The sequence below is a fragment of the Gossypium arboreum genome, chromosome 2 (genome assembly GCF_025698485.1).
Source record: "Gossypium arboreum isolate Shixiya-1 chromosome 2, ASM2569848v2, whole genome shotgun sequence".
NCBI classification, from domain to species: Eukaryota; Viridiplantae; Streptophyta; class Magnoliopsida; order Malvales; family Malvaceae; genus Gossypium; species Gossypium arboreum.
The window spans coordinates 3043113-3069283 of NC_069071.1; the positions used below are offsets into that span (position 1 = coordinate 3043113).

Here is a 26171-nt window from a genome sequence, read left to right on the forward strand (position 1 = left end):
GATGCGAAATCTAAATGGATTAGGCCCAGCCCAATGAAACAAAGCAAAAATTAAAATTATATTTTGAAAAAAAAGGAAGCTAGAAAATAATAAATATTCTGTTTTTTTTTTTTCTCTCTCCGTCCCTCTTTTATCTCTGTCTTTCTGCAAAAACTAAATAAAAAGCTTATTATTACATCTTCTCGTTCTCTGTCTTTTTTTCTCTCTCTCAGGCGTTGTGGCGTTCGCTTATAGCTAATGATAGTTTGAGCTTTCAATCTCAGCCGTTAGATTAGACGGCTTTCGTAACTATGACCTCCATCACCTCCGTCGAATTGAATTACCTCGTCTTCCGTTACCTTCAAGAATCAGGTGCAGTTCCAATTTTTTTTTCCTTTTTTCTTTTTGTAATCTCTCATTACAGTGATCTTTATTTTTGAATATTTTCTTTCTTTGTTTTATTTTTTTTAAATTTCGTTTTAATTTTCTGTCCAGTTGATTTTTTTTTTTGCTGTATTTGTAATTTTTAACTTGTAATTTAAGCAGTTGTTTCATTGTTTGTTTAAATGAAAGAAAAAAAAAATAGAGCGTATGAAATGTAATTTTAGGATTAATTTTTGGCACTGTAAATGTCGGAAGTATATTTTGGCTCTAGATCCGTAAAAATGGATGGTTGATATTGAGTATTATTGTGGTTAGGGTTTTGAATTTCGTAGCTTTTATTACCAATGCGCTGGCTAGGGCATTAGGTATCTACACTTATTTTATAATAATTGCACTGCTTGAGGCAGGCATCTCCTGGTTCAACTTTTGCATACCGGTGGTATTGAATTGAAAATATACACTTACTACACAGATTTTGTTTATTAATTATCACTGTTTGGTAGGATTAGAGGAAGGAAAAGAAAGGTTTGAAAGGAAACTAGTTTATTTTTTTCCTTTTAGGAGGGAAGAAATGAAAATGGGTTTAGAGGAAGGAAAAGAAAGGTTTGAAAGGAACCTAGTTTCATTTTTGCTCTTTTTTTGGGTAGAAGGAAAATAAGAGGGAAGGAAAAGAAAGATTTGAAAGGAAACTAGTTTCTTTTTTTCCTTTTTCTTTGGGAGAAGGAAGATAGGAGGGAAGGAAAATGGGTGGTTAAGTTCCTTTACTAATGTGTTTTGCATGTTCTAGCTTTTTGTATGTTGGATCATTAAATGTAAAGACGTTATCTTTCGTTGCTTTGTAAGATGCGGCAACTTTAAGACTTTGTTTGGGTGTCAATACAAATCATCCTCAAAGTGGGAGGAAAACACTTATTTGACTTGAATTAGTTTCGATTTTTCCCTCGCCTTTTCTCTTCCCTCCACTTTCTTCATAGCAAACATAGTCTAATGAATTAAGAAACAAATTTTGGTAGTTTTAATTGTCTTTTTTGTTTACTTAGGGAAAAGCTAGGGGAGGACTTCTTTGTTATACGTTATTGTTTCTCAAGATTCGAATGAACCATCTTCTGCTTATCAAATGCCTGCAGGTTTTACGCATTCAGCATTTACTTTAGGATATGAAGCAGGGATTAATAAATGTACTATCGATGGAAGTTTGGTTCCACCTGGTGCACTTATTACATTCGTTCAAAAAGGACTTCAGTACTTGGAGATGGAAGCCAACCTGAGTAATGTTAGGATGCTTATCGTTGTTGTCTTTGTTATTATTATTGATAATATTCTGGTGCATGGGGGGAATCAGGTTGATAGCTAAGAGTATATGTATATATTCATCATGATTTGTTTTGAGTTTGCAGAATGATGCAGAAATGGATGAAGATTTCTCATTCTTGCAACCATTGGATATCATAACAAAGGATGTAAACCAATTGCGGCAAATGGTGAAAGAGAAAAGGAAGAATATCCAAAAGGATAGAAACAAAGATAGGGATAAAGATAAAGATAAAGAAGTTGAGCGGGAGCATGAAGGAGAGCGTGGACGAATAAGAGAGAAAGAAAGAACTGAAAAGGAGAAGGAACGTGAAAAGGAAAGGGAGAAGGAACGCGAGAAGGAAAGGGAGAAGGCTGAAAGCAATAAGGAGAAGGAAAAGCAACCGGAGGAACTTGCTTATAGAGATATGGTTTTGGATCAAGAAGACAAGGATGTTGCCAGGCATGAAGAAAATGGAACTCTTGCAGGTTAGTTAACTCCTTTTTATATTATTTCCTAGTTTGATATCAGTTTTTTTCTCTTGGCCTTGACCTTTTGTTTAAATGAACATTGACAATTCACCTGAAATTTGTCTGCATATAGATTTCCAAAAATAGCTCTTTTATCCAGTGTGCTGGATCTTTCATTTTCATTTATATTGCATTTTTGCATTATGTAGGACCGGAACCTATGGATATTGCTACTACGTCGACCCTAGCATCTCAGGATGCTTGTGAAATTCATAGCTCTGAGGTTACAATTTTGGAAGGGCACACCTCTGAGGTTTGAGCCTTTTCGAATCTTCTTATTTACCAAGATGGACTTGCACATGTGAACATATATTCTCTCTCTCTCTCTCTCTCTGAGCATTTATTATTGCAGGTTTGTGCGTGTGCCTGGAGCCCGACTGGTTCACTTCTTGCATCAGGGTGAGTATTTTTCTGTAATGAGATGTCTCTTATATTGATGGTTTGGTCTTTTACATGTGTATTTTCTCCACTTCTTTATGGATTTCCAGTCATCCCCCCCCCCCTTTTTTGGTCAGAACTTGCTGATTTCTGTTGCTTCCTGAGATGTACCTTGTGTGTTAGATCAATGGCAAAGTTTAGAAGTTCTAACCATTTGAATGACACAAGTTAAGCCCTGTTGGTAGCAAAACCATTTTACAGTCCTGCCCATTGGCTAAGTGGTTTGTAAACAAAAATGAAATTTGTGGATTCTCCAGTTATGTGACTATAGGACTTGTGGTCATGCGTATTGTCGTTTGTAATGTATTGTAGGGCTGGACAGTTGAAGTTCTCCTTGTCTAGCAGAGATGCCTACTTAAGCTGTTATTGGCACTGATTGAGGTCTTTCAGAAAACCAAACTGAGATCATGCTGCTTAGGTCTCTTGCTGTTTTCTGATTTCTATTGGTTTACATGTCATCCAAGTAATTGATAAGTGTGTAGCACTGGGTTTTAGTCTCTGCTACTGAATAGTGGAGTGTCATTTATCAGTATATGCATTCACAAAGTTTCTTTGTTTCATTATCATTTTCACTTAACTCTCATTGCATTAATTTCTAGGTCTGGAGATTCAACAGCTCGCATTTGGACAATATCTGATGGGCTTTTCAAATCTGGTGGAAAAAACAGTCCTTTAAATGTTCTAGTTCTGAAGCATGTAAAAGGAAGAACAAATGAGAAGAGCAAAGATGTGACAACACTTGATTGGAATGTGAGTCCTGTTACTGTTGGAGGCTTAAATTTCTGACTAATTTTTGGTTCCTTTTAGTATAGATCACCTATCGTGCCCAACACTTTTATCTTCTTTCATTCATTTAATTTGATGTTATGGTTTGCCACTCTATATGACATGCTATGGTTTAGAACAGACACTAGACAGGAGAATTAATCAGCATTAATGTAATAAAAGAAATGACTAGAGATATCACATAGGCGAAGCTACAAGAATAAGCTGTAGGTAATTTTTTTTATGATACACTTCCTGCTTTAGTTTTCGTAGAATCCTTGGCTGAAGTAATCAGGTTGGATTGGGAGTAATCCTCTTCAGTTAAACTTGATCCAGTTTTCTTGAGATCATATAATGAACCTGATTAGTTTAGTTGTTATGGTAATATATAATTAGTTCTTTGAGCAATGGATTTGGAGTGCCAGCCATCTTTTTGGGCATTCTGGTGTTGATGTAGCTAAGGTGGTGTTTGTATTTCCTTAGATGGCTTTGTTTGTTCAAGCAGAATGGAAGTTGACCCATGTAATTGTGCCAGTTTGTTTTCTAATGAATGTTTGGTTCCTAAGGACCACGATTGAATGCAAATGCTTTTGCTCTGCAATGGTTTCTTTTCCTGTAAGAAGGAGTCAATTCTATCTAAAGTATGTACTTTTAATTGTCCTATTGTGGTATGTAATTCTTGCCCATTTGGTTGTCATTCTAGATTGCTGTTTAAAGTGTCTTTTTAATTGTTCTTGTTCTGTAAGTGAACTTAATGGAAATTCTATAAATTAGTCATTCTTTTCAATACGGAAAAAGTATGATTCCTTTTTCCTGCCTGCATTCAGGGTGAGGGGACATTACTTGCAACAGGTTCATATGATGGCCAAGCAAGAATTTGGACTACAACTGGTAAGGCCTTATGGGTTATTTTATTTGTGCCATTCTATATCCTGAAATTAAAGGCCAGGAATCTATTTTGTTAAACCAGACTTTTAGATGGTGTTCAGACATACCAACTTGGTTTTTCCATGTGTTTTTTGGTGCTCATAACATTCTTTTCATTAAATTAATAGCTGGTTACCCAGTTAAAATAAGAGGTTTATTTTTGTTTTTAACTGAACTTGTTACTCTTTTAGCTATTTTTAATTACATTACTATTTTGGACTGATTGTGAGAATTCTACACCTCATCTCCCCCAACCCCTTTTTCTTTCCGTCACTCAATTCTTTCTTGGTTTAGGTGATCTAAGGACTACTTTGAGTAAACACAAAGGACCTATATTTTCTCTGAAGTGGAACAAGAAGGGTGATTATCTTCTAACAGGAAGCTGTGATAAAACGGCAATTGTGTGGGATGTGAAGGCAGAGGAATGGAAACAGCAGTTTGAATTTCATACAGGTGGACCATTAGACTAAACTTTAATCTTTGGCTTTTAGTTACATAATAGTCATTGTCCTGAGTTTCTTCATTTTTTCCTTTTAGGTCCAACCCTTGATGTTGATTGGCGGAACAATGTTTCATTCGCAACAAGTTCAACAGACCATATGATATATGTTTGCAAGATTGGAGAAACTCGCCCTATTAAAACCTTTGCGGGGCATCAGGTTTGTTTCCGGTCTTAATGGTCAAACAATCTCATTAACTTTCTTAGTGGATTTTTTCATTTTTATTCAATATGATGGGCTACCTGTTTGATCCAGATAAGATTCAAACTGACCAGGAAATGCCTAACCTTGACTCCTCTATTTTTTAACTAATACTGATCTTGATGAAACTCGTAGGCTGAATGATATGCATGTCTTCTACTGCCTATAATGTCCCCCATAACTTCATCTCTATTCCCAGCTCACTTTTTTTTCTTTTCCTTCTATATCGTGTTTAAATTTTTGTTACCTTCAAAGGGGAATGTTTTAAGAGTTAAATATTTTGCATTTACCTCTCTCTACATTTTTCTGCTATACCATTTTCTAAGAAACATTTTACAACAATGAAACAAGCCTTATGGCTTCAATAACTTTCCAGTAATGGGCTTTAATTAGCAACTAAAAACAATGTTTTGTTTTAGATTTGGATTTTGATTTTGAGTTTGAGTTTGAGTTTGATAAGTAGAACTTTTGAATTAAATTTTATCTCTACTCTGCTTTTCATATATTGAACTTTGTGCTTTTCAGGGGGAAGTAAATTGTGTCAAATGGGATCCTACTGGTTCACTATTGGCCTCTTGTTCTGACGATATTACTGCAAAGGTTGTATATTCTATCTTTTTATCATTACTTAGCAGACATCCTTCACGACAATGAAATATAAATTTCTGTCTGATTTTTTTTTCATTTTGGATTGTTATACCTTTGTTTCTGCTGGTGTCCTTTTTTCTTTTGTTGCTGCAATTAATTTTCATTAATTTTGTTTCAACTAATAGAAAGTCTTGATGCAGATATGGTGTATGAAGCAGGACAAGTATGTTCATGATCTGAGGGAGCATTCAAAGGTACTTTTTGGCTCTCAACTTTTTCAATATAATCTCTTTGTGCACATGCATGGGTGCATTTATTCATAATTTTTGGGAAAGAAAATATGAACAACTGTTCTGCAGGAGATATATGCCATCAGATGGAGTCCTACTGGGCCGGGGACAAACAATCCTAACCAACAGTTAGTTCTTGCAAGGTAAAAACTAGTTGGGTACACATCACGCGATGTAACAGTGATAAAAAGAGAAGGATAACATGTGTATAATACATTCTATGTTCACTATCGTGCTTTTTGGTGTGAAAAGTAAATCCCATTTCAGTTCCAAGACAAATACTCCTTTAAGTAAATGGAATTCATGTAGACTGTGCTGCCGGAGCTGCTATGAAACTCGGTTTAAGTTTTTCATTAACATTCTGTTCTTTATGCTTTTATGTAGTGCATCATTTGACTCCACGGTGAAGCTATGGGATGTGGAACAAGGGAAACTTCTCTACAGCTTGAATGGACACAGGTATCGTCCTCAAATCTGTTCTCTATTTGTTTCTTGCAGTACTAATATACTTTAATATTTAGCCGTGTTGATGGTGAAATGAGCAATCAATCAAGCATGATTTAGGCAGTTCCGTAAGTAACACAAGATGCATTGTGTTTTTTCTCCTAGGGATCCCGTATACTCGGTTGCATTTAGCCCAAACGGAGAGTATCTAGCCAGTGGGTCTCTTGATAAATCCATGCATGTCTGGTCCTTAAAAGAAGGGAAGATCGTAAAAACATATACTGGCAATGGTGGAATATTTGAAGTCTGTTGGAACAAGGAAGGTGACAAGATCGCAGCATGTTTCGCAAACAACACTCTATGCGTCTTGGACTTTAGAATGTAAGAAAACCTAGAAACTTCCCTCTCTATTCAATGAATTGGAGCCTTGTGTGGGGAAGATAGCTCTTTGCAAGCTCCTAAATAATCACTTAAAATTAGGTATTTTGCATTGTTGTAGTGTTTAAAAGGGAAAAACTGTAACTATAGATTAGGGTTTTGTATTTCGTGAATTAGGGATTCCTAACTGAATTTGGTACTAATTTGTAATTTGTGATTGTGAACTATGGGTCTCTGCTTTGTGAGGTAAGCAACCAAATGATGTATAGCATAATTTTGCACCTAATCATTGATCTTTATAATAGGATGGCAGTTAGTTGGATATCTGCAATTTTTGGATTTGTAAATTTGTTTTAAATTTTGTCTTCCTTTATTCTTTGCATTAAATTCTGGTGCTATTATTTGAAGTTGAATTAATTAAATTATTCATTAAAATATTTAAATTGCTTGTTGAGTCGATTGAGTCTTAATTCGATTGGTATCGGTATTGTTACTAATGTAGGAGGATGTAAGTTTGAGTGCGTTAAAAGTGTATTATCCTCCTATTTATGTGTTGAGGTGGTGCTATGAGTAATTTTAAACATTGTGTTAAAAAAAACAGATATATTCAGAACTTATATCTAGATAAACTCGTTATTTGCCAAATTCATTGTTTGTAAAACTGATATTTTGATGATTAATATTTGCATGTACTTTGAATTTATTAGCGGATTGAAATTATAATTTTTAAACATGCAATATTCAAAACAATAACAAATAAAGCAAATGTTTATAGATATGTCCCAAATTTATATTCATATTAACAGTTATAACATTCCGAAATTATGATTGTTTGTACCTTAAAAGTAAAATTAGAATTTTCTTTAGTCTTTTCAATCCTCATGGGGAATTAATTATTGGTATAATCAATGTCTTAATTGTAAGTCACAATCATTAAGATTTATTTAGTCTATTTATTGGCTACCTAATCTTTACAATCCTTTCTCATCTAACATTTTTGTTGGACACCAAAAGAAAATTTCCAAACTTCCCATTCCATTTATTTTCCAATAACTCAAAAGCCCCTTTTTATTTTTTTGCCAATGGGAAAATTGCACAAAGGACACAATAACATTCATTGACAAGCATTTTTCAAGTTGATAAAAAAAAAAAAAAAACACCTGAATTCAATTCAAAAATACGTAAAAACTTCAATCTACCATTCATGTCTTGGTATTCAAAGTTCAACCCTAAAACCTACCGGTCAAAGCTTAAAAGACTTGGTAGTACAGTCACCTGCTAATAGCTATGATCTCTCAGAAGGTGTGGTAGCTATGCCCTTAAGCTTGGGTTTTGAACAACTACCATTCTTTCATTCATTAAATTTAACTGTCTAAATATATCAGTTATCAAAGAAAAGCGCAGTCCCATTGTTCTTCTTCTTCTTCCAGGACTTGTACCGGCTTTTATAGATGAATATGGAAAATGAAGGTGCTTTTTTATAGTAAATTTCCCCACAGTTTCTTCCTCACTCTTTTACATTGAAATTATGTTCTTTCACTTGCTTGGAGACATCCTCTGCTAAAAAAAGGAGCAAAAGCTGGAGTTTTTGAGCTCTGTTTTAATGGTGTTTTTGAGGTAACGTACCAGCATTTTCTCTGTCAATGAGATAATGCTTTTTACACCATTTTTGACCACTTCATTTATTTATTTATTTATGTTCATTGATGATTCATCATTGAGCAATCAGCAGCATGCACTTCTTTTTTTTTCTTTTCCTGCTCAAGGAACATTTTGAATTCTATGGAAATGTTAGAAATATTAAGTATCGGTCTTTTAATACTTTTAAGGGTTAATTAGCTGAAAGTTTTCAAACTATACCCCAAATTTTAAATTAGTCCTTAAATTTAAATTTCTTGAAATATTAGTATCGTATCAACTATATAGCTATTAAATGTCAACTTGTATATGGTGTAAAGTATATTTAAAACAAGTAGATTGAATTGTAAACAAGTCTATACCTACTATATAGATAGCTTAGATTGGTGTGTTTTATCACTTAAGAAAAATATTTAAAATTTAGTATTTTTGTCAAACTCAAGCTATTAGTGCAGTAGATATACATATGTTTACAATTTGATCCATGTGTTTTAAATATGCTTTACGTTATATTTGAGCTAGCATTTAATGACTAGCTTGATAAAACGAACTTATTGATACGATATATTTTTAAAACTCAATTAGAACCTTTTGAAATTTAGAGATTAGTTTAGTATTTGTATCATAGTTAAAAGACATCGACTGCAATTTATCGTACTTTAAAGATGCTTTTTTAAACTTTTTATAATGAAAGTTTCTTTCTTTCTTTTTTTCTTTTCTTTCAGAGAATACCTAGGCTGATATTGGTTCAATTCGATTGAGTTTTTTAGATTTTCTGAACTGTCATAACAATTCAATTTTACTCGTTTGGTTCTCGATTCTTTCATATTAAATTTTTTTGGGTTCTAATTTATTTTGACAAAATAAATTTTGTTTTATAACTTTAGGCTTTTTCATAAATATTTCTAAAAATAATAATTTTTAGTAACTTTTAATTATTTTCACTATTTTAAATATAAAATACTTATTTTATATCATAAAAATTGAAATTAATTGTATATTAAATAAATATAGAATTCAATTTAATTTTAAATAGTTGTATTTTTAAATTTACATTTCATGAATTGTCCGAACACCTCAAATTAGGTCGATTTTCAATTTTTCTTGCTCAACCTTAACAACACCTACCAAATCATAGTTCTTAAGCTGCATTACATTAAAAAATAACTCCAAAGCTTCCATAAATTTATGTTCAATTCTAAGCTTCGAAGTTTTTAATCTACAGATACTAATAGGAACAAAGACAAGTAGCCAACAGGCAAAAAAATCCATAACCATGTGCTCCATTCTAAATGCAATGAGTCAACTCAATCTCCACCATGACAACTCTCAATCCATATCTTTTTCGAGCAAGGTGAGTCCCGATCCCCAGTTTTCGATCGATTCGATAATCTTACGATTAAAACAATGTATGACTCGATGACACCGATCACACAGGACGAAGATCTAGTTGAATGGTGTGATGCTCTTAATTTCTTTGCACGTTTAGCAGCATATATTGCAATTTTAGGTGAGTTCTCTTAATAATAAGATTGTAAAATATCGATAAAAATATCATGGAGACCCGTTTAGTAAGAGTTGGATTGTATTTTGTCTTCTCTATTTAAAACATGTGCAAGTTAGTTCCTGTACATTAGAACAAAGAACAAATTAATCTTGTTAAGAATTTTATTCATTTCTACTATTAAAAATAGGTCTCCGTATGTCAAAATAAGGTATACGTGGCACATCACGTGTAACCGTTTGGCTATTCTGTCAGCCAAGGTAATTTTTAACCGTAGAATTGGATGAAATTTTGCTCTTTAATCTGATATATAAAGATTAATTTACTAATTTTTTTAGTAAAGGAGATAAAATGCTATCCAACTCTTAATACGATGGCCTCCATAATACTTTTACCTAAAATCTCTCAACTTTTTCATGTATTCAAATTCTATTATGTTATTGCAGCTGTGATGGTGTTGGTAGTTTTGATGATACTTAAGTACATAACTGAGCTCGATAATGAAAGTGGTAATTTAGAGGTTATTAGATCGGTGACTGTCTCTGAAACGGATCGTTTATGGCCCGAAAAGACAGAATCGATAACGTACGGTACGTGCGAAGACGACATAGAAACAGGAAGTTGTAGTAGTGGTGAGGATTTATATGATGCAAGGATTTGTGTGATTTGCTATGATGAACAAAGGAATTGTTTCTTTGTTCCATGTGGACATTGTGCTACATGCTATGAATGTGCTCTAAGGTACCCTTTAAAACAATTTATTTTTTAAACCCCTTTTTTTCATTACTCAATTATGGCTTTAGAAATCTAATAAAGTGATATACATACATCATATATATATGCATCTATGAATGTATATATGTATGTTTTGCAGGATTTATGATGAGGAAAATAAGGTGTGCCCAGTATGCAGAAGGATTATTGGCAAAGTTAGAAAACTTTTTGCTCCATAATCCCATTAATTATTGCCTTTTTTTTTTCATTTTAAAATTTTCCATGTTGAAGAAATTTATTTTCAGCAAGAATTTTTTTTTTATTAAGTGATTTTTGACTGCATCCATGGCAAAGTAAATTTATAAAAAATGAAGTTCAAAATTTTCCCAGCCTAATAGCTCTAATAGTTGTATTAATTGATTAGTTAAATTCGTTTTACTTTAACTAGTGGTTGAGAGTTTGGTTCTTACTTTGGGTATAGAGCAACTTTAAAACTCGTGACTAGCATATACCTCCTTAATAGGCCTAGAGAATGCAAAAGATTAATTACTGAACTAACTCCGATAAATTCATTGAGAAATATAAAAAAAAAGTTGTTTTCTCATTGCAAAACCCCAAAACCAAATATTCTATTTTAAAAAATAAAATTACTTTTGCTATTAAAATTAGGATTAAAAAGACTAAGGAAATCAAACAGTAGACCAATCAGCTGAAGTGAGTTCATCCATGTCCGATATTAAAGTTCAATCTGCAGATTCGTCTATGTGAGCGTGTGTAGGTGAGTGAGTTTGAACTTGTATTGTATTATATTGTAATGAGTAAAGTTGTAAATTTAATCTATATTCTTCAAGTGGATCATTCTTAGTTCTTGTACTTTTCAAATTTCGAAATTTCAGTCTTGATGCAACGACAACCGTTAAATCCATTAGTTATTTTTTTTCAGTAATATGTGAAGATAGCAAGTTGGCATAACATTACACATGTAATAATATGTTTACGACATCAAATTTTGGAAATAACAAAACTTAATCTAATGAATTTAACAACTACCATTTGGTCATGAATGAAATTTTAAAAATTGAAAAGTACAATAATTAAAAATGACTAAGTTAAAATATAAAATTAAATCTACATCTTACGCATAATACAAGAACCAATATCATAATTTAACCTTTTTTTCTACAACAGATTTTTACTCTTTTAATACTTACACATATATATTTACACAAAGATAAAATGATAATTTCATATAGTAACTAGTAAGTAAACCTATTCATGGGTTGAGAAGCTTGATAGGCCCAGCTTGACTTAGGCTATGTTTGAATAGGATTTTTTAAATCTTAAACTGACTCGACTCAACGCAAATTCAATTTAAATAATAAAATATTTTTAAATTTTAGATTTAATTATAAAAAATATAAAATATTAATATAAAAATATTTTAAATTTTTAATAACTTTAAATAATGAAACAAACTTTTTGAACGGGACAAATCAAGCCCAAAACAAATTTGGACTTGAATTTTTTGAAATCAGGCCATGACTTGACTTGATCCATAGACAAATCTAATAGTAATAAGAGTGATACAAACAATTACTATAATTACGCTCTCTTACATCTACTTTTCAATTAAAAAAAACACTAAATTCAAAATCCATTTTACCACGCTAAGTGATGCCTAGAGATGATTATGTGTCGGGTCGGGTCATAACTAAATTTTAGGCTTGTTTGATAGGTCTGGGCCGGACCTGAAAATGGGCCTAAAATTTTATTCAAACTCGACATAAATAAAAATTAAAACCCAAGCCGCTTGGCCACCCGCATTAAAGTTTTTATATTATTTTTATATAAAAATAAATTTAAAAATAATAATACATCAAATACACTAAAAACATTAAAATAAATATTTCTCAAAAATTAAAATAAATTAAAAAGTCTTTATACTTAAATAACACTAAGATAGTTGCAACTTAATAAGCAAATAATAATAAAATTAACAATAAAATAATATTTATATAATATTCAAATAATAATAATAAAATAATAGTAATATAATAGTGAAATAGTGACAAAATAGTGGAAAAACAACAATATTTTTTTTGTAAATTTGGGCCAGGCTCAAGCTCGGACCAAAAAAACTTACCCGAAGCTCAACTCATTTTTAAAACAGGTCTATTTTTGTCTAAAATCTATTTTTTAAACATATATTTTTATACAAATTTTTTCACTTTTTGAATGAATCTTCGAACTTAACTGAACAAACCAACTCATAATCAGTTGTAATGGCCCCAAACATTGTTCTAATAATCATAGAAAACAAATATGAACGGAATATATGTATAAGAAAGAACATGGGTGGAATATTGATAAATTTCCTTTTCCAGCCTGCGTGTGTCTCTTGGCCAAACCCGACATGCACTATTATTTATTATTATGCCAAAGAAATGGTACCACCTAAACAATAAAGCTGCTGCCTGCACCATCCATCCATGCAATGCCTGCATTATTTGAAAACGATATATACATATAGATTTAGGGTTATTTGTTTTTTAACAGTCCCTAAAATCCAAAAGGAAATTTCAATTATACTAAGGTTTTATTTAAATAGGACCACTCCAACGCATAAATAAGAGTATAATGCGTTTTAATGTACTCAAATTCATATTTTTTTGTATTGATAACAATGTCCATATTAATCGAGCTAAGGTTCAATCGATTTTTATTATTTATTTTTAATATCATTAATATTCTTTTATAATTATGTTTAAATTTATAAAATTTTAGTAATCTATTTTTAAAAATAATTATAATTATTAACATTTTGAAATGAATTCTTCGTACAATAAAACTGTTAAAGTTTTGAAAAGATGAATGTTATCACGTGGATACGGAAAAAAAAGAAAATGAAAAATGATAAGCAGCCTCGAGGAGGAATGTGATGGAGACAAGCACCATGGATGGTCACCACTCCTGCCATCTTTCCCATTTTTTCTCTTTAGTTTATCATAGGTCCACCAGGCCTTTTCTCTTTTCTTTTATCATCTTTTGATTAACCCACAAGGATACTTCAAATCTTAAAGAGTAAATTATATTGATAGGTATTTAATTATTAATAAAAATTTTAGTTGTTAAATTATTAAAATTATAAAATTGATTATCCAATTATTTAATTATTTTCTTTTGATAACTTTTAAAATTAGTATAATACCAATTTTAGTCTTCAACATTTATAAATTATGTCAAATTAGTTTTAATTTTTTTAAATTAACCCTCAACATTTATATATTATGTAATTTAGTCTCTTTTTTTTAAAATTTTTTTGTGACATTGAGAGTTAATTTTAAAAGAATGAGAAAAGATAACAATTATTATTTTAGATTTTTGGGTGTTTCTATTTTTGTATATTTTCAATCAAATTTAGTTAATAAATTTATTTTTTTATTTTTTTAGCTTTTGCTTCTCATTGTAAACATCATTATTTTAATAATTTCTTTCTTTCTTTAATATTTATTATATTTATTTAAACAAGTATTTTGTTTTTAAATTCAAACGTTACCCATTTCTTGAAATTTGGGCAACCAACCACCACGACCAAACAGAGCAATCTTTGTCATGTGATATTCCTGTTACAATAAAAGAAATGTGCATGTTTATTTATTGAATAAATATATGAATTTTGATATAATTTAAAATGGTTATATTAATTTTAATTTAGTATATTTGTATAAAGTTTAATTTTAGTTTAATTTTTAAATTTTATTAATTAGGCATAATTTTCATTATTTTAATTTAAATTATTTCAACCTAGATTAAAAAATATTTATTAGAAAATAACTTATTCGAGTGTGTTTATTTTTTTAATCTAGGTGAAAATAATTTAAATTTGTTTGTCTGTTTTTAACTTAATAAAAAGCAATGTTAGCAATTTACATATGATTTGACGGAAAATTATTTTATATAAATAATGGAGTTAGTGAATGTGAAAAAATTAAAGTTTGATGTATAATTTTGCAAATTGTATCAAAATTTATGTATAATTTTAGTATTTATCCCTTATTTTATTTAAATATTATCGGGTTAATTGCAATAAAACTCCTAAACTCATCCATATTCTCAAATGATCTCTAAATTTCAAAATGTTCTTATTGAGTTTTTTAAAATATCATAATTATATTAATCAAGTTCTTATATTAATTTTGTTGTCAAATTAGGCATTAAATCTCAATTCAAATATGGAGTGAAGCATATTTACAAACGTGTGGATTAAACTGTAAATATGTATATACCTATCATATGGATATCTTGATACAACATGTTAAAAAAGAAAAGAAAGTCACGGTAAAATCTAAATGACTATTTCTTTTTATTTAACATATCAAATTCAAGTTATTCATGTATTAACTACACACAAAGTTACAAATTAATCCACATTGAATAATTTGGATTTTTTTTAACATATCAAATCTAAATTGTTCATGAAATAAGTACGCAATCATATCTGTTTTTTTTATATAATACCTAAAATTACGTATAGCTCCTCTCCAACCTATGTGTTTCAGTGTACTCGAATTCACGTCCTCTTATATTGACAATAACATCCATATTAATCAAGGTGAGACTCAATTCACGATTTAATAATAATTTTAAAATATAAACCATAATTTACAACTATTGTTTTATTACGTAGTCAATCTGTGAACTCTAAGCATTTTACTTTTAGAAAAAGAAAACACAGTAAAAAAAAATCCCATTTTTTGTTGGAATCTTAATGTCGACATTTTGCAATATACGACGAAAAACTATGTCGACATTGTGGATAATCCAAAGAAAAACTCTCAACAATTTTGGTAATTTTCAAAAACCACGACTTTGACGTTTTCGTAATTTTCAGTAGTAACTTTCAAAAAGGGTTAAATAACTCTTTAAGGGTCCGGATTTGATAAATATTCTCATTTTAGGGTCTGAATTTTTTTTCAACCAAATTAAATTCTAAATTTGAAAATTATTTCCATAATAGAGAAATTAAATTCCTCGATATAAAAATAAAGTAACTACAAATATAGAGACTTGGGAATTTTTCACCAAAAATAATATTATTTTTATAAATTTTAATTATGCATATTCACAACTCTTATAAGTTAATAAATTTTATTATTATTTTAAAATATACCATCACTCCCAATACTTTTCTTAATTTTAAAATTTAATCCCTATTTTTAAATTTTAAAATTCAGTCCAATTATTAACATTAGTAAATTTATTTTATTAAATTATTGATTGAAGGTATTGAAGACTTGAATATCTCAAGTTTAAGTTTTATCGTGTATAAACACGAAAAGAAATAAGATATTATTAACGAAGATTTGACATTATAAGTTGTAAAAACGTGTAGTCTTCAAATTCCACAAACGACTAGTGTTTGAGTGAACTTTTCTTTTTTCTATCAATCCATATCAAAATATATGAAAAATGGACCTCTGAACATTTAAAGGAAATTAATAAAGAACAGACAAAAACCTACCATAACCATCACATTTATATCATTTAATCATTATTTTTTTTCCGTAAAAAAACACAAAAAAAATATATCAATCGGTTAAAATTATTCTGGTATCGACACATTACGATCAACAAGTAATACATTTTGTACTAAAATCAGGGATTTTTTAAATAACTATAAACTTGAATTTTCGATTACAACACATTTAATCGTATGATCGGTAACCTCATTAGTATTTTCATCTAATGTATTAAAATTATGTATAATAGTGTCAATAATTTATATAAAAAGGGGAAGGCCAAAGGATAGAAAAAGAATTAAGACCAAATTGATAAAAGAGTTAAAAGTTAAGGGCTAAATTTATTATTTATGCATCTTATTTTTATTTTCTAATTATGCCATAGGATAAAAAAAAAGTTGGTAGAGAAATGTTGAAAAAGGAAATTTAAAATAGGTTGCCAATAAGCATGACGAAAACTCGTGCAACCACAAGCCATCCACGGCCAAACCTACGCTCGATTGTCGTCGCCACACACTTGGCGGTATCTCCACTCGTCATTCGTCGTGCTTTCGTCCCTCTACTCGTTACCCTTTACTAGCCGCCATCTCTTTATAATTTTATTAATGCCACGTCGTTTTGCCACATTTTTTTTTGTTTTTACCTTCTAGCTATTAGATAACATTGTAAAATGGGGAAATTGTCACTCTCCTCCTTGTACTCAAATCCCACTTCAATAAAAATCTGATAGTCCAATCAATAACTTTTAATCTTATAATTTCGACATGATATAGAAATGTTAACTATTTAATAAATATGTCGATTGAATCTTAGCTCAATTGGCATGTATATTATTATCAATGTAGGAGGATATGAGTTCGAGTATGCTGAAGCACATTATCCTCCTATTTGTGGGTTGGGAAAAGGCTATGGATAGCTCTAGGCATTATATAAAAAAGAACAAATACAACGGTGAGGAATTTAAATTGTTCAGAAATTGATTTCTTTCGAATATTAATCTTGTTATAGGTTCTTATCATATATAAGTTTTTTTATATAATGTTTGGAACTATCTATAACCCCTCTATCCATAGTCCCTCTCTAACCCTTAAATAAGAGGATACTGTATTTTAGCGCACTTGAACCCACGTTCTCTTGCATTGACAATAATATCGATGCCAATCAAGCTAAGAAAATTGATAGGAAATTGAATATATATATATTTTATGACGGCATGAATGTTTAAATTGAACAATATTTGACAAAATTGAATAAGAATTTGGAGTTATACAAGTAAAAAGTAGTGTTCCATGATATTTTCTTAGAATCTAATAGATAGTCTGTCATAACATTATCTAGTTATCATAAATATCACCACTTGTATTTGTTCATAAAAGTCTTTTTTTTTTTTTAGTTTTTTATTTGACTGATAAATAAGATGGTAAAGAAAATAGGTTTATATGTCAAGAAAGCCCATAAGAAAATGCAAAAAATTCAATTAAGTCATTGTATTAAATTCACGCCCAATTGAATCTTTGTTATTAACTAAAATAACTAATTAAGTCCCTTCGTTAACAGTTTTTGTCATTGACTACATTTACCATCAAAATAAATTGATAGACTAATCAGACAGTGACACGTAGTAACTTTTGATTTAATCTAATATTTTCCCCAAAAAAGATTAAATTAAATCATGGGTTACCATGTGTCACCATCTGATTGGTCCATCAACTTATTTTAACAATCCATGTATGAAAATTATTAATGAAGAGGCTTAACAAATTATTTTAACTAACAACAAGAACTTAATTAAGTGTGAATTTAATATAGGAGCTTAGTTAATTCTTTTATATTTTGTTAATGCTTTTAGAAATATAAGAAATATATATATATATATATATATATATACACCAAAGAGAATGAAGTTCTGAATTATTATTATTATTATTATTATTATTATTATTATTATATGCTATCATTCCCAGTGATTTTCCCAATCAATTTAGTTTGTGCATTTTATTTTTAGGAATTCAATTTTTCTATTTTTAGGTTTTAAATTTTAGGTTCAATTATTTATATTGTTATAATTATTTTGTTAAATTTAAGTTGATTATAATATCATTTTTAGTTACATTGTAATCAAGTGAAAAAATTATTTCAAAATATTGCACAAACTAATTTAACAAAATAAATTTAACGGTGCTAATAGTTAGACTTAAATTTTGAAAAATGAGAAGTAAAAAGACTAAATTTTGAAAAATAAAAATATAAGAACTAAATTCCAAATCTGTAAAAAGTACAAGGACCCATAACAAATTTTAACCTATATGTTGGTTGAACTCCAAATTGACTCTAGATTCTAAGAAAAAACTCAAAATAATCCCATTAGTAACTCTCAAATAATCCCAATACAAAGTTCACACGTGCCGGAGCACCATCACGTGGCGAAAAATTCGGAAAATTTGCTATAAATTACTATAAAAAAAATGGAAATGAAAAAGGCCACGGATAAAAGATAAAACAGCAAAGATAGGAACATTGAGCAAAGAGAGTGGGAAAGACTGGCAATTTTTCCTTGTTTTCGTAGGTAAAAACTAAATCCAAAAGCAAATCATCGGTGGACGCTAACCGGACCGGGAACATGCCACCGGAAGACAACCAGGTTCCACTATTGTCCGACGAGGAATCGGACCAAGATGTAGCGTACGAGTCAGGCGAAAAGGTTCACATCGTCGGAATCGACGAACCGGAGGATGAAGGCTTGTTGGGTACCCCACCTTTTTCTTGGAAAAAGCTATGGCTTTTCACCGGACCCGGTTTTTTAATGTCGATAGCGTTTTTGGATCCTGGGAATTTGGAAGGGGATCTTCAAGCCGGAGCTATAGCCGGTTACTCTTTGCTGTGGTTGTTGATGTGGGCTACGGTTATTGGTTTGTTGGTTCAGTTGTTGTCGGCTAGACTTGGTGTAGCGACGGGGAGACACTTGGCTGAGCTTTGTAGGGAAGAGTATCCGACTTGGGCTAGGATGGTTTTGTGGGTAATGGCGGAGTTGGCTTTAATTGGAGCTGATATACAAGAAGTTATTGGAAGTGCTATTGCTATTAAGATTTTGAGTAATGGTGCCATACCTTTATGGGCTGGTGTTATTATTACAGCTTGTGATTGGTCAGTATCTTTGTTCTTTTTTATTAATAAATTTTCTGGGATTTTGTGTTCCCTAAACTTTATTTATTTATTTTTTGATTTATGATCTCTGTTTATCTGAGCAAATGGTGAAAATGAGTTTTCTTTGCTTTGTTACAGTTTCATCTTCTTGTTCCTGGAAAACTATGGAGTAAGGAAGCTGGAAGCATTTTTTGCAGTGCTTATTGCAACTATGGCAGTCTCATTTGCTTGGATGTTTGGTGAAACAAAGCCCAGTGGCACTGAGCTTCTTCTTGGTAAGGCACTGTCCTCCATTGTTGGCTGTAGCAGTTTCTTTCATGTTCTGTATTGGATTTGATTGATTATAAATGGTTTTGGTGTATTTGCAGGTGTTTTGATTCCAAAACTCAGCTCCAAAACAATCAAACAAGCTGTGGGAGTTGTGGGTTGCATTATTATGCCTCACAATGTGTTCTTGCACTCTGCTCTTGTCCAATCACGAGAAATCGATCACACGAAGAAAGGCCGAGTTCAAGAAGCTCTCAATTATTACTCGATAGAATCTGCTGCTGCGCTTTTAATTTCGTTTATAATCAATCTGTTTGTCACTACTGTCTTTGCCAAGGCATTTTATGGCACCGAAGTAGCCAGTACTATTGGTCTTGTGAATGCAGGGCAGTATCTTCAAGACAAATATGGAGGCGGGTTGTTCCCGATTTTATACATTTGGGCTATCGGGTTGTTAGCAGCCGGTCAAAGTAGCACCATTACCGGCACTTATGCTGGGCAGTTTATCATGGGAGGGTTCTTGAACTTGAAGTTGAAAAAATGGCTAAGAGCATTGATCACCAGGAGTTTTGCTATTGTTCCTACTATGATAGTTGCTCTTGTTTTCGATACTTCTGAGGCAGCGCTAGATGTCTTAAATGAATGGCTTAATGTGCTTCAATCGATTCAAATCCCTTTTGCTCTTATCCCACTACTTTGTTTGGTTTCTAAGGAGCAAATCATGGGTACTTTCAAGATTGGCTCTGTGCTCAAGGTAAGCTGCTAATCTCCATGTTTTGTGCCTTGCTGATATATTAACATATCTTGCATATCGGAATTCTAATGTACACACTAAACGATGAGTTTGATTTGAATGCATTTGTCTCCACATGCTGCCTTAAGTGATTTTGCTTTTGTACTTGCATCGACTGTGCGATGGGCTTCGTGTTTGTCTTTCCGATCTAGAGGTCATAATCAGCTCGTATTTAAGAATAGCTTATTGCTTGTTTATTGATAAAAATGTTAAGTCATTTCACTGATATTGGTATGGCAACATGATAGTAGTTAGAACTTCGAAAATTTGTTTTTGTGTGTGCACGAGTGTGTATCTGGTTTTTATATATTAGTCATATGAACTAGGTGACTGTACCCCATTTTGCACACTATTGATTTATGCTTAGTTTATACGGTCCATGCATGATCTTCGATTTCATCGATTTTCCAATATTTTGGCTGGTTGATTTCCCTATTCTTGAGCTTCCAATGAGCCCATGTCTAAGATTTGGGCTTGTACTCGGTCTTTTCTGCTTTCCTAGAGATTTAGGGTAATGTAGAAAAGGAAATACAGTGAAACCATTGGCATACCAACATTGAAGCTATGTCGATTAGTGGGTATTTTTACTTCTATAGTATATCGATTCTTGTTATTGTTGATTTACAAGCCTTAACCTCTTTTAAAACCAAAAACGATGCCTATCATTCGGTTTCCATCATATTATATCATGCCACCATTTTCAATGATGCACCAACATATTCCTTTAACTTTCCTGTCTCCTTTGCAGACAATTGCATGGCTCGTGGCTGTACTGGTGATAGTGATCAACGGGTACCTTTTATTTGACTTCTTCTCTAACGAAGTCACTGGCGTAATGTTCACAAGTATAGTGTTTGCATTTACCGGCGCATATATCGCATTTATTTTCTACCTTGTTTCTTGGGGTTTTGCTTCATCCGCTTGGCGCCGCTTGTCACCCTCGAAATAGGCAGGGAATCCAGTGATCAATCTTACCCTTCTCAAGCCACGAGATCAGCCTATCGAGTTAGGATCAATCAAACTTCGCTTTCATAGATGAATTTCTCCAGTTAAAAGCGTATGTTCCTTTTTGGAAATGCATACTCATATAGGGACTTTTATGTACAAAGTTCAGTTTAGTAAGCTTTGCATTTTTCTGGAGTATTCTTAAAAAAAAATGCTTGTAGGTTCCATGTTATGGTGTTAAAGAATGTACTGATCATATCCTGCTCAATGCTATAACACTAAACATTCATTTGAAAATATTTGAAAGTACCAAAACTATGTAACTCTTTTTATTATTATAAATAATGCAGCCATAATTTTGGTTCAAGCTAGCTATATACGTGAACCAGCTTTGAACAAATATGTAATTCAATTGTTTTGCTGTTTTGCCATTCTTCTAGTCTTGAAATTTATCCTTAGGGTGTAATTGAGCTGAGTTAAGCTTAAGTTGTAAGGAGTTTCAAACTAAACTTAATTTTAAACATGATTATTTGTACTCGAGTTTGAATTAAAAATGAAAAAAAAAAGTTTGTCTATTGAAAGTGGAGTAACAAAAAATTGATGAACACTATTAGTCATCCAATTATTTGTACTTGAGCCTAGGATCGGATTTGGCAATTCTAAGGTCTCGTCTCAAATTTTTAATTTAATATTATAAATATTATTATTATTATTATTATTCGGGACTGTAATAATTTTTATACGGATTGTGGCATGGTTTCGATATTTGAGTTATTTTAGTATTTTGCACGTATTATCCATAAAACTGGTTAAGTCATAACGCAGAGAAACTCACTACAATTTTTCGGAAAAATAAGCAAATGATTTAAAAAGTAAATAAGTTAATGCCTTTATCGGCATTTAAGAATCATTTAAAGTTGAAGCCTTCAGCTGACAGAGTGGTCTTCGAGTGAACTACTGACCTCGGTTTTCGGGAGGGAGATGAAAGGTACGGCTAAAGGAGAAGAGACTGCAATGAAGACAGAGTTTGTTAGGATGTATGGTTATGCAGAGTTAGGGCAGAGGTTGAAGGAATTACGGCCGCCGGAGAAGGAGGGTGGGTTTTCATTGCAGGAGTTGAATGAAAGGTTGATAAAGTTAAGGGCAATCGAAGATAAGGAAACCGAGGTTTGGAGGAGTGGGGTTCACTCCATGGATATAAGGTAGTGCTTGCACACTTTGAAGACGTCTGAAGACAACAGAAAAATAAATCAGGTAACTTTTCGACTTATCAGTTGACATAATGTATTTTGTGTTTGTTTCAATGACTATTAGGTCAAAGTGATAAAGCACAAAGTTTGATTGTGAATAATGTGAATGAATGTTAGACTGGAAGTCTGGGATTTGTATTGAAATGGGAGTAAAAAAGAGCACAAGTGGTAAAGCCCCTTTCTTGAATTAAAAGTTCCTAGTGCAGAGGACTCAAAGATGATTCTTTGGTGATTTTTAGTTATGAAGCAGACACTAATTCTGTAGATGGTTTTTGTTTTTTTTTTTAAAGGCTAAAAACCTCACATCAAAACCTCTCTGGTTTCACTAACCAAAGTTATTCTATGGTTTTAAACCAGAAGCTGAGGCAACAGTTCCATTGCAACGAGAAACTTTTGAGCACAGTGTTTCGAGTTTCTTTCATGTGTGTTTATTTCTTTGGGGGTTCAAAACTAAAAGATATAATGGCAAATCAAATCATTGATATGGTTAAATCAATGGGATCTATTCCACTCTCACTTAATTTTCGGGTGTGAAATCTAAGCGGAGATAATTTTGTACAATTTAGGAAATTCAATTCAAGTGTATTATTGTCTTAAATTTACTGGTTCCTTTAAATATGTTAGTTAGATCACTATTTGGACATGAACTTGACAATTTTTCCTATATTGAGACTTAGAATGATTTTTTGTTCAAATTAATTTCTAAATTTGACAATTGTTTTCAGTTTAGAATCTGAATTTTAGGATTTTCAAGGTCTTACAGTAAATATTAAAAATTTGTGAAAGGTGAAAGGTAGAATGTGGGGTGGAATTAGAGTGATGTCCTTCAAAGAAGAGGGAGATAAATGGGAGGGTGATTTGGTAGTTGAGGTTATAGTGTTTGGTGGTGATCTTAGTAGCCAGTGAGAAAAAGGGCGATGTGAGTAGAAAATAAGCATGCATGACAATCTAAATATAAATAGGTCGATACATATAAAAAAACTTAGAAAGGGCTTTTTTTTTTTCATAATTTTTCATATTAAGTATTATAAATAAAGAAGTTAATTGCAGAACAACATTATATATAGATTGTCATGCAAGCTTCTTTTCTACTCATATTCTTCATTCTCAAAGTGGCTACTAAGATCGCCAAACTCTGCAACCTTCACTCCCTAATCACCCTCCCATGCATTTATTTTCCTCTTCTTTGAAGGACGTCACTCTGATTCCACTCCACATTTAACTTTTCACCTTTCATCAATGCTTCGTGTTTATTGTAAGAGGTTGTGGAGATTGCTGGTAAAAATCTTTGTTTTAGTCATTTGTTCTTATCTTCTTTAGGGGTAATTACATTTTATAGAGTTGATCTATAGAAGGTAAGAGGAGACGACTATAAGCAGCATCTTTACCAACCGTCTGCACAACCTATTATAATAAATATGAAATATTGGTGAAGGGTGAAAAGTAGAATGCGGGTGGAATGAGAATGATATCTTTCAAAGAAGAGAAAGAAAATTGGGAGAGTGATTTGGTAGTTGAGGTTATAGTGTTTGGTGGTGATCTTGGTAACTAGTGAGAGAAAGGAAAATGTGAGTAGAAAATAAGCATTCAATACCATTTATATATAATGTTTTTCTGCTATTAGCCCGTTTATTTGTAATACTTACAATAAAAAATTATGAAAAAGTCTGTTATGAAAAAAATTCCATTTCCCAGTTCTCCTTTTATATGTATTCAACTAATTATATCAGAGTTTAAATAATTTAATCTCTGGTATGAACAGGTTTATACACATAAAAGAAGAATGGGGAGTTATTTGATGCGAAAGATATCTGTATTTTGAGTTCTTTTACGATGTTTCTTCGAGTAATACAAAACATGTGAGATGTGAAATTGGTGAATTAAAGAATGAGTAATGGAAGACTTGACTATTAAATTTGAAGTTAGCACCAGTGAAAGGAATGAGAATGAATCATATTTGAAAAGTGTTAATAGGGGTATAAATGAACAGAATGTTTGATGAACTGTTCGTAACCCTTTCGCATAACGTTCGATTATGTTCGTTTATTAAGCTAAATAAATGAGTATGAATAAAATTTTCATGTTCGTTTAATAAACGAATGAACATGAACAGAAGTGTGTTTGGTTCGTTTATGTTCACGAACAAACTCATTTAAAAGCTTGTTATTGGCTCGTTTATTTATTAATGATATTTTCTTATAAAATTCTATTAGTATATATTAATAACATTATCTTAAAACTTATTTATTGTTACATTAGTATATATTAATAAAATTATCTTGCTTTGTATTTTTTCATTTATAATATAATCATTAATATTTATATTTGACTTTTTATATCTAAACAATATATGTGTGTATATGTATTTATCTATTGTTTGTTTATTATTTATTAACATTGTTCGTGAACATGAACACATATAATTTTAAATAAACGAACATGAATAGAAAATTGAAATTCTTAATAAACACAAACTGAACACGAATAAGCTTAAAAATAAACAAATGAACATGAATAGATGTTTGTTCATTCAAGTTCGATTCATTTACAGCCTTAAGTGTTAACATATCATGTTGTGTACTTGATATATTGTATGTTGATGAAGTATACGCGCTTACTTTGTTGACAAATTGTGTTGGTTGATAGGCAAATTATGTTCTCATATTAAATTAACACATAATTATTATGTGAGATAGGTTAATTATTGAATTTGTATAATCTTACTAAGTATTCTTAATACTTACGCCTCAGTTGCTTTTATCTTGTAGATTTTGAACGTTCAGAACGTGTTTATCAGATCAGCAAGAAGTTCAAACTATCCGCCCAAGGTTGCGATAGACTTTTGACTTTGTTTGATCAGATTTAAGTGGCATGTAAATAGACAGTTGGTTATTTTGTAAACAAGTATGTTAAAATTTAAAGGTGGTTACCTTGGACTCTCTTGATGTATGTAAATAAAATGGACTCGATTTTTGTTATGTTTCGAATTATAAGTTTCGTGGGACAGTCCACCATATAGGTGTTTGGGGGACACTCCGTAAAATAGGTGTTTGTAGGACAGTCCACTGTTTAGCCTGCTATAGGACAGTCTGCAGGATAGTTTGCCACGTAACTGTTCACGGTGACTATTCGTATTTTTACTTTATCTGTTCGCCTTAAAGTATGAGTGGTGCCAACGTGTGTAAAAAAAATGGTTCCGATAATGTTGGTAATGCCCTGTGACTTTGGGTTTAGTGACCAGTTCGGGTGAGAGATGTTATACTTAATTATAAATCGTTTGAGTCCTAATCACGCATGTTCAATTGATCTCTCTGCAAGCTCATTGAAACCATAAATTAATTATATGTTAAATCAAATGAACATTTATGGATAGAAATGATAGAGTTAAAGAAATGGAAAATATTAGGAAATGAATGTGGTTTTCTCACTAAATATGAAAATGACATGAGAATTAATTTATGGTTTTTCGAATTAATGGGTAAACAAAAATAATCACTTTTGTTTGCCTTAGACTACATTTTAGTCACTTATGCTCGAAATGTTGTGTTTTAGTCACTTACATTATTGTTTTGTTACGAAGTAGTCACTCTATCATGAAGCTCCGTTCCTAATGATAGTCCTATGTAACAGTCTAAAAGGGTTTTAAATGTCAACTTGGATGTCCTACATCATAGCCCAAATT

General features: G+C 31.4%; 3 protein-coding genes and 1 long non-coding RNA gene across 5 annotated transcripts; all 4 read left to right on the plus strand.

Annotated features, from left to right (window-relative positions):
• Window positions 1-83: 83 nt before the first annotated feature.
• LOC108467198 (WD40 repeat-containing protein HOS15-like) lies at window positions 84-7062 on the plus strand. 2 transcript variants are annotated; one of them, XM_017767765.2, is made up of 14 exons: window positions 84-351; window positions 1491-1636; window positions 1761-2142; window positions 2334-2437; window positions 2537-2583; window positions 3222-3372; window positions 4215-4278; window positions 4609-4767; window positions 4852-4973; window positions 5541-5615; window positions 5804-5857; window positions 5963-6036; window positions 6278-6352; window positions 6503-7062. In XM_017767765.2, the coding sequence occupies exons 1-14, from the start codon at window positions 291-293 to the stop codon at window positions 6720-6722; spliced, it is 1734 nt and encodes a 577-aa protein (XP_017623254.1). In that variant the 5' UTR covers window positions 84-290; the 3' UTR covers window positions 6723-7062. The 2 variants fall into 2 exon arrangements, with proteins under 2 accessions (XP_017623254.1, XP_017623255.1); XM_017767766.2 differs by lacking the exon at window positions 84-351 and having other exon boundaries at window positions 1510-1631.
• Window positions 7063-8063: 1001 nt separating this feature from the next.
• On the plus strand, window positions 8064-10952 carry LOC108466512 (E3 ubiquitin-protein ligase APD2-like). The gene is made up of 5 exons (XM_017766878.2): window positions 8064-8332; window positions 9579-9707; window positions 9791-9863; window positions 10304-10598; window positions 10732-10952. Exons 2-5 carry the CDS (start codon window positions 9630-9632, stop codon window positions 10808-10810), a joined length of 525 nt encoding a protein of 174 aa, XP_017622367.1. The 5' UTR covers window positions 8064-8332; window positions 9579-9629; the 3' UTR covers window positions 10811-10952.
• A 7583-nt stretch (window positions 10953-18535) lies between these two features.
• LOC108467148 (metal transporter Nramp3-like) lies at window positions 18536-21606 on the plus strand. The gene is made up of 4 exons (XM_017767688.2): window positions 18536-19234; window positions 19373-19509; window positions 19603-20255; window positions 21043-21606. The coding sequence occupies exons 1-4, from the start codon at window positions 18711-18713 to the stop codon at window positions 21241-21243; spliced, it is 1515 nt and encodes a 504-aa protein (XP_017623177.1). The 5' UTR covers window positions 18536-18710; the 3' UTR covers window positions 21244-21606.
• A 407-nt stretch (window positions 21607-22013) lies between these two features.
• Window positions 22014-25467, plus strand: LOC128285953 (uncharacterized). The gene is made up of 2 exons (XR_008276505.1): window positions 22014-22493; window positions 25258-25467. It is a non-coding gene; the product is annotated as an uncharacterized LOC128285953 (long non-coding RNA).
• Window positions 25468-26171: the final 704 nt, after the last annotated feature.

Excerpts from the sequence above, each read along its gene's own strand:
- LOC108467198 (XM_017767765.2), top strand. The coding sequence starts at position 291 with ATGACCTCCATCACCTCCGTCGAATTGAATTACCTCGTCTTCCGTTAC. Across the intron at positions 2,143-2,333 it reads AGAAAATGGAACTCTTGCAG|GACCGGAACCTATGGATATT; the intron begins GTTAGTTAACTC and ends TGCATTATGTAG. Across the intron at positions 2,584-3,221 it reads GGTTCACTTCTTGCATCAGG|GTCTGGAGATTCAACAGCTC; the intron begins GTGAGTATTTTT and ends ATTAATTTCTAG.
- LOC108466512 (XM_017766878.2), top strand. The coding sequence starts at position 9,630 with ATGTGCTCCATTCTAAATGCAATGAGTCAACTCAATCTCCACCATGAC. Across the intron at positions 9,708-9,790 it reads CCATATCTTTTTCGAGCAAG|GACGAAGATCTAGTTGAATG; the intron begins GTGAGTCCCGAT and ends CCGATCACACAG. Across the intron at positions 10,599-10,731 it reads TGCTATGAATGTGCTCTAAG|GATTTATGATGAGGAAAATA; the intron begins GTACCCTTTAAA and ends TATGTTTTGCAG.
- LOC108467148 (XM_017767688.2), top strand. The coding sequence starts at position 18,711 with ATGCCACCGGAAGACAACCAGGTTCCACTATTGTCCGACGAGGAATCG. Across the intron at positions 19,235-19,372 it reads ATTATTACAGCTTGTGATTG|TTTCATCTTCTTGTTCCTGG; the intron begins GTCAGTATCTTT and ends GCTTTGTTACAG. Across the intron at positions 20,256-21,042 it reads AGATTGGCTCTGTGCTCAAG|ACAATTGCATGGCTCGTGGC; the intron begins GTAAGCTGCTAA and ends TCTCCTTTGCAG.